General features: G+C 35.2%; 1 protein-coding gene across 1 annotated transcript in view; it reads left to right on the top strand.

The window, feature by feature from the left end:
- Positions 1-4362: 4362 nt before the first annotated feature.
- Positions 4363-8596, top strand: part of LOC106867988 (gametogenetin-binding protein 2-like) — an 89645-nt gene continuing 85411 nt past the window's right edge. Inside the window, exon 1 of the mRNA XM_014913073.2 lies at positions 4363-5791. Coding sequence (XP_014768559.1) covers positions 5705-5791 — 87 coding nt within the window. The 5' untranslated portion in view covers positions 4363-5704. The remainder of the gene's footprint in view (positions 5792-8596) is intronic.

Here is an 8596-nt window from a genome sequence, read left to right as displayed (position 1 = left end):
ATCTCCATAGCCTAAAACGTGGGATTCCGTAAAAAAAATTAATAAATAAGGGGGGGGAAAGGTTCAGATTACATATAGTCCATCTCTACCTATATATATATATATATATATATATACTAAATTCAAATTACGACAAACGTAAATAAACAAGCGAAGCTTGCTTTTAGAAGCGTTGAGATATCTTTTTTAGAAAGTTAAAGAAGTGATTTTTAAATTCTCAATCGCAGAATAATGCTAATAATATAGCCTGAACAAAATAAACTATCCCTATTTTGCAGAGAAAAGTGTAGGTGACTAGCTGTACATTTAAATGTACATTCATAAATGTCCATATATGTAGTTATGTATTTATGTTTATTTATTTATATCTATGTATCTGTTAAAGTATGCATATATATGTGGGTTTTTATGGTTTTTGTATTTTTATATTTATAACTTAACCTTATGAAGTTTATAAAATCTCTGAAGAGGCCTAGAGAATCATCCATGTACCTCTATTTCATCTATCAATTACTTCAGTCTACTGGAGTGATAAAGATAGAATGAGGCATATCACCTCTGGACTGAAATAGCTGTAAGATATTAATTCCATTTTCTGTCACTATATGTCATTTTTATAATTACTGATATGACATAATATGTCACATGTGTTTGTATATTGTTGTTATTGTCATTTTAGTAAACAAATAAACAAGTAAATTGACACAATGCAATGTCTGCAAGTTGATGAATACCACCTATTAATCCCTTCCATTTTCTTATTGCTTTTGTTGATAGCATCATTAGGTGGATCTAAGATGGCTGGCTCACATAGCCATTGACTATTGCTCAAGTTTTGGGCAATGTTTGGAAACACATACGTTTTGACAGTTGGTACCATCTCACCACAGGGTAGCTTGTGTTGCTGTTGCAATTCTCCATATAAATGATAGCAAAGTGTGTATCAAATGAAATTAAAATCCTGCTTCCATGACAGCTTGATCAAGTTAGTAAAGTTTTTACGTTTTTGGTAACAACATATTCTCTCATCATCATCATCATCATCGTTTAACGTCCGCTTTCCATGCTGGCATGGGTTGGACGGTTTGACAGGGGACTGACTGGTGAACCAGGTGGCTGCACCAGGCTCCAATCTGATTTGGCAGAGTTTCTACAGCTGGATGCCCTTCCTAACGCCAACCACTCTGAGAGTATAGTGGCTGCTTTTACGTGCCACCGGCACGAAGGGCAGTCAGGCGGTACTGGCAACGGCCACGCTCAAAATGGTGTATTTTACGTGCCACCTGCACAGGAGCCAGTCCATCAGCCCTGGCAACGACCTCGCTCGAATGTCTTTTCACGTGCCACCGGCACAAGTTCCAGGAAGGCTACGTTGGTAATTGAAAAAGTGAGAAAATGCCACCCACTCTTTTACAAGAGAAATTAAGTTAGCTTGGCTCATGTAGGGTGCATGACATCACTTCTAACCCTTTCCAATGTCTAATATGTACATGTACGACCTTTAGATCTTTATGGAGCATGAATAATGGGAGGGTTAAAGTTTTTAAACAGGGAAGATAAGCACCTATCTCTTCAGTTTGAAAACTTAAGGACACAGAACACTTCTGTCACGTAGCCAACTGGAAACAGTGTTTCCTGGGGCTAAATAGCAGTAGCATTCTTCACTTTCCTGGGACTGCCACATTAAGCTGGCAACAAACCATCACTTTATGTATTTGGTTTGCAAGATTCCTGATGTGAAATTGTGTTGAAACACTGATATTGTAATATTTCGGGATGGTCTCTCTCATTTTATTTGTTTTATTTTATATTCGCAAATTAAACACACACTATATTTTTTCATCCTTCACTTCAGTTTTATTATTGTTCTTATTTTAGTGTCCTGTTCTGTTTAGAACAGGAGACACATGGGATGGAGAGTCACTGAAGAGGTCACAGGATGTGTGATGAAAGATTTCAGATAAAGGACAATGAAATAAGAACAGTGGTAGAGCTGAAGTGAAGAACGAATATATAATGTGTGCTTATTTAGCAAAAAGAAAAAAAAATTACCATCCCAAATTATAGCAATAATTGATACCAGCATTTTAATCTGATATATGTTTGTGTATTCATTGCTCTTTCTCTTCCAATCACCAGCGACTACCAATTGGTGGGGTTGACACCACTTTAACCTTATCCAAGAGATCCGTTTGGTGGAACGACCTTGTGATAATAGATCAACTTTTGACCTCTCGTTCTCCACCAGCTTTGCTATGCATGAGAGAACCTTCTTCACCATGGGTTCTGAATGGAATTAACCCTGCTAACCCCACCACTCCTATAGCTATTAACCCTCCCTCGGCACTGCCGAATTGGAACCAATGCTGCTTGTTCTGCCTCCTCTGTTAATTCACTTCTTCCAATGCTGGCCCTCTCCTGTTGGTCGATGCCAGCTCACCACCTGACTGTACTCTCTGTGCTTGCACTAGCTGATACCTAAAAGCAATTAATTACCACCTGTGCCACTAAAATCACCACAGAAGCTGTGTCCACATCACCAAGGCTCAAGCTGAAAGGCTTCCATACTGGACCTGCAGTCAGTGCCACTTCAGCTCTGTTGCACTCCGTGGAGATGCCCTACACTCTGATAACCAGCTCCCTACTGACGACCTTGCTGCAGCCCTCCAGGATTTATCCAAATCAAAGCTCATTAATTGGATCCCTAAGGGAACTCAGAATAGTTTTGCTCATAAGCTCTCCAGCAGAGTTAACTGGTGAAGTTTGTGAGGGTGCCTGGTTGTTTCAGCACATCAGCCTCACCATCACCTGCGACAATGCAGCAAGCATACTGGTGTGCCTCAAAAGTCGTTAGAGAGGTTTCTCAGCGCCCCAAAGTTTTCACCCTGAGGTGGTGAATTGTTTTTTTTTCCTTCTCACTTTTATGTATATATTTAAGTATAAATAAAATTATTCACTGCAGATCCTAATCTTATATAAGCTACACACAAAGATACAACCTGGAGCTAAGAAAGATTGAATTTATTTTGTATTACTCTTTACTCTTTTACTTGTTTCAGTCATTTGACTGCGGCCGTGCTGGAGCACCGCCTTTTAGTCGAGCAAATCGACCCCAGGACTTATTCTTTGTAAGCCCAGTACTTATTCTATCGGTGTCTTTTTGCCGAACCGCTAAGTTACGGGGACGTAAACACACCAGCCTCGGTTGTCAAGCGAAGTTGTGGGGGGACAAACATATACACACATACACACACATATATATATATATATATATATATATATATATATATATATATATATATATATATATACGACGGGCTTCTTTCAGTTTCCGTCTACCAAATCCACTCACAAGGTTTGGTCGGCCAGAGGCTATAGTAGACGACACTTGCCCAAGGTGTCACGCAGTGGGACTGAACCCAGAACCATGTGGTTAGTAAGGAAGCTACTTACCACACAGCCAGTATTGTTTACTAATTAGCTATTTTATTCTGATTTAAAACAAATCATTTTGGCGATCCCTTCCCTCTAAAACTGATAAACTATTCAACCAAGACCACACCCTCAGAATGCAATTAAAGAAAAAATTCACAGTAAAAAAGTCACGATAATAAAGTCACTGGGGGTTTGCCCTAGGGGTGGGGGTTGTCCAGATCCCATAAATTAATTGTGACTTTTTTCCTAGCCAAAATTGTGACTTTATTACTGTAACCTTATCATCCACGCACCACACCAGAAAATAGCTTTTGAGTTTAATATTGAATTCGCAACTGTAGAATGTGGTTTTAACGATATGACTTTTCTTATAGATTCTTTCTCTTAAATTCGTTTTTATAAACGAAATTTAATGACTATATTTTTTTAAATGTTAAATTACATTCAGAATTATCATTTTATAAAATATTTGACACGAAATTAGAAGAAAATAAGACGAAAGATCCCTTGTGACGGTAGGAATGAACATGAATCATTAATTAGACTCAGAGAAATCTGAACGTAATTGCCTAGAAATTTTTATTAAATTAGTAATTATTGAATGAAGTGTATAAAAATAATGTAACAGGTTATTTGGGGAATTTTCTAAAAATTAAAGTACATCGCTTACGATGTGGAAAAATGTAACCCGTGATGGCAATTGCCCGTATTGTAATAGAAGTAAATATTAAAAAAAAATATTGATAAGAAATACTTTGATCTGAAAAAATTATTTTTATTTAATAAAAAAATAATTGTGACATAAAGGAAATAAAAATTTAAGTATTTCAAATATTTTACTCGAAAATACTCGTTTTGCTCGATATTATCGTAGAGTGACGAGGAGCGGGGCTGTTGTTGAGAGAAATGACGGGAACGGACGGAGATATAAACTTTTTTTAATTACAATAGAAAACTATGCAAATATATATAAATGTGTATATGTTATATAAAAAGAAGCTAAAAAAAAATGCAGAAGGACAAATACGAGAAAAGGGGGGAAATAGGAGGCCGATATGATAAGGCGAGAAGGAAGAGGAAAGACGGCATTAGTTATGGAGGGAAAGTGGATAGAGAGAAGGTGTGAGAGAAATAGAGAGAGAAGGTGTGAGGGTTAGAAAGAAATATAGAGAGTAAGAGAAAATGATAGAGAGGATCAAATATAGAAAGTTAGAACCGGGTTAGGATGTTTGAGAGTGATGAAGAGAGAGAAGAGAGAAAGAAAGAAAATGAAATAGAGAGAAAGTTTGAGATAGATGGACAGAAATATATATTTAGATAGATATAGAGGGGGGAAAATTAGATAGAGAAGGAAAGACAAAGAGTATACGATATATATATAAAGAGAGAGTATATTAATTGTAAAATAGAGTCAAATTGAAAGAGTGATTTGAGTGATAGAAAGAGAGAGAGAAGTAGTGGTAGGTAGAAGAAGAAAGGCTAATGGGAAAAGTTGGGGTAAAAAAAAAAGAAGAGAAAGACGAACAAGAAAGTGTGAAAAACAAGAAAAATAATCTCAGTGAGTGTTGGTAGAGATATATTAGCCATTAGGGAAGTATATTATAGAAGTACTAGTGTGTCAGTTTTGTCGTTTAACTGAGATATTAAAACATTGGTTAAAAACCTAACGGGGTGTTGGATATACACATATATATATATGCAGTATTATAGGTGTGTATATAACTATACAAGACACGTTATAGAATAACAAATACAAGTGAGAAATAGAAGCGTATCGGATAATAAATCTGTGATATTTTTTTGCTAAATAGTTTCTTCACCTCCTACGTGTGTCGTTTTTTTTTTTCATTTCAGGACGACGACGACATTAGGTGGAGGTGTTAGAAAAAACTGTTAACGTTGTTAGTTTGTTAATATTTCACTCGAATCTATTCTTTACTGGTGGTCATTGACAAGGATCTTACAATACAACAATCCCTCTATAACTGGACTATACCATACATATATCATAGTACTACATTTCTATATAGTACTATATATATATAGTACTGTAGTTACTACGTCTGAACGGACATATATATACTTATATACAGTCAGAGAACGAACTAGAGAACTAAGGCGGATACAAGTAAGGGAGAAAGTGGGACTATATATATATATATACATATATATATATACCTGGTGATATCTCTCTAGTGAGTGTATATATATGTGGGAGTGTATGCGGGCGTGTGTATATTAGTGTTTAGTGATTATTGTGGAGTGAACTATGGCCAAACTGGTTGCTGTTTGTCGTTCCGACGACTACCAGTTTGAAAGACGGCAACTTCCTCTTGTTATGGACGATACATTAACTGTAAGTAATAATATAAACCATCACACATCTTATTTCTTTCATCTTTTTGCCTCTTCCTCTTCTTTTATGTTGCCATACATTTTTTTACTTACGTTGTTGTTGTTGTTGAGTGTGTATAACGATGTTTCCTTCGTTCGTCTTGACTTTATATATTCAAATGTATTCAACCAACTTTATATATACATGTTTATATACACACATATATATATATATATATATATATACACACACACACACACATGTATACACATATATACATATATATATATATACACACACACACACACATATACATATATATATATATATACGTATGTATATACATATATGTATAGACACATATTTCATTAAACTCTACTGTTGACCGCCTTAAAACGGATTTCAACATACAAATATTACTATAATGGATGATATACGCATATACATACTTATACACACATTAGTCAAACATATAGCCACATATACACTCATAAATACACACACACACGTATATATATATATATATATATATATATATATATATATATATATATATATATATATAAAGAGGTCACAAACATACACATATATACTTATTAACAAAAGTCGTATATATATATTTATACGCACAATGCATTATCATTCAACATATGTAGTGTGTATTATATATATAAATGTATGTACATCATTAAAACTGATTCCCCCATGTGTGTTGCATGTAGCTTACATGTGGGGGGAAGATGTCCTTAAAAAAAAACAGGGGTGTAGAGATGATGATGATGATGGACAGTCTATAATATCCTGGAAGGAAACTTTATTAGGATATATTTAGTAACCATTGGGTTCCTCACGTTTAGTTCAATGAATAAATAGAATAAAATAAGTCATCTGCTCCCCTCGTGGGCCTACATAGCAAATTATTATTATCTCAAACACTTTCCCGTTCCTCTAAGAAAATTATTTCCAACAGCGGACAAACACGTACTTTATATATAGACACACACCCTGTGTGATTTGTGTTAGTTCTAAAGTACACACTATATATATATATATATATATATATATATATAAGGTGTTTGTATAATAAACAGCCCAATGACATCAGTTATTTAACAGAGAAACTGTGTGTTAACCATTTTATATTATTCAACACATTATCCACATTATCTATATCCGTTTCATCGTACGCAATGCCAGCTTACATCCGCTTTTATACATACTGAACCTGTGTGTGTATACATACATATAATGAGTTACATAATGTTATATGGAGGCCAACTGACTCTGGCCTATCTTTTGCACGTGACAGAATTTCAAGCAGAAAAAAAAAAATGTATATATATTGATGTATGTAAATGTCTACATACAAGTGCTAAGTGTGTGGGAGAGATATGTACTTTATATATATATATATAAGTGTACAGGGATATATGCATGTGTATACACACACACACATGGAAATGAATAGGTACATGAATATACACACACATTTGTGAGATCATGCATAAATGTAGATATATGTATATAGGAGTGGCTGTGTGGTAAGTAGCTTGCTTATCAACCACATGGTTCCGGGTTCAGTCCCACTGCGTGGCACCTTGGGCAAGTGTCTTCTACTATAACCTCGGGCCGACCAAAGCCTTGTGAGTGGATTTGGTAGGCGGAAACTGAAAGAAGCCCGTCGTATATATGTATATATATATATATAATATATATATGTATATATGTGTGTGTTTGTCCCCCTAGCATTGCTTGACAACCGATACTGGTGTGTTTATGCCTCCGTCACTTAGCGGTTCGGCAAAAGAGACCGATAGAATAAGTACTAGGCTTACAAAGAATAAGTCCCGGGGTCGATTTGCTCGACTAAAGGCGGTGCTCCAGCACGGCCGCAGTCAAATGACTGAAACAAATAAAAAGAGTAAATAAAAAAGATATATATATATATGGAAGCTTATATATTCATATATAAATATATATATATACACACGTATATTTGTGTGTGCATGTATATATATATATATGCCCCAGTATGAGCACAGCCTTAGAGCTGTAACGTATAAAAAAATATGTAGATCTATACATGCGTATATATGTGTGTATCGGTGTATATATATGTGTATACAAATGTATGTATATACATCATCACTATCAGTGTTGTTTTAATGTCTACTTGTCCATGCTTGTCTGGCAGATTTTTCCGTGGCCGGATGCCCATCCTGTTGCCAACCTTACCTGTTTCCTTGTAAGGTAATATTTCCCCGTGACCAGAGATATTTCCATGGGACATTGGAAATGAGGGACACTGCTGGCATGACAACGACGCCCATTTACAACTATCATGTGATGTCAAAGCAAGTAGACAGTAAAATACACACACATGCACACACCCACACACATATGTATATATACATGATGGGCTTCTTTCAGTTTCTATTTACTCACATCCACTCACAAGGCTTTGGTCGTCTTGGGGGCTATAGTTGAAGGCACTTTCCCAAAGTGCCATGCAGTGGGACAGAACCCCAAACCCTGTTGCTGGGAAACAAACTTCTTACAACACAGTTATACATGAGCCTGCATGTATGTATGAATGTGTGTGTATATATATATATTTATATATATATATGTGTATATATATATATATATATATTTAATGTCCCTTGTCTATGCTGGTATATACGTATGGTGGTGCTCTAGTATGACCACAGCCACCTGGCTGAAACATAAAAGCATATACATGTGTGTGTGTATATATATACATATATTACTATAATATATATATATATATATATATATATATATATATATATATATATATATATA

Source organism: Octopus bimaculoides, chromosome 6 (assembly GCF_001194135.2).
Source record: "Octopus bimaculoides isolate UCB-OBI-ISO-001 chromosome 6, ASM119413v2, whole genome shotgun sequence".
Classification (NCBI taxonomy): Eukaryota; Metazoa; Mollusca; class Cephalopoda; order Octopoda; family Octopodidae; genus Octopus; species Octopus bimaculoides.
This window is presented reverse-complemented; position numbering and strand designations above follow the sequence as displayed.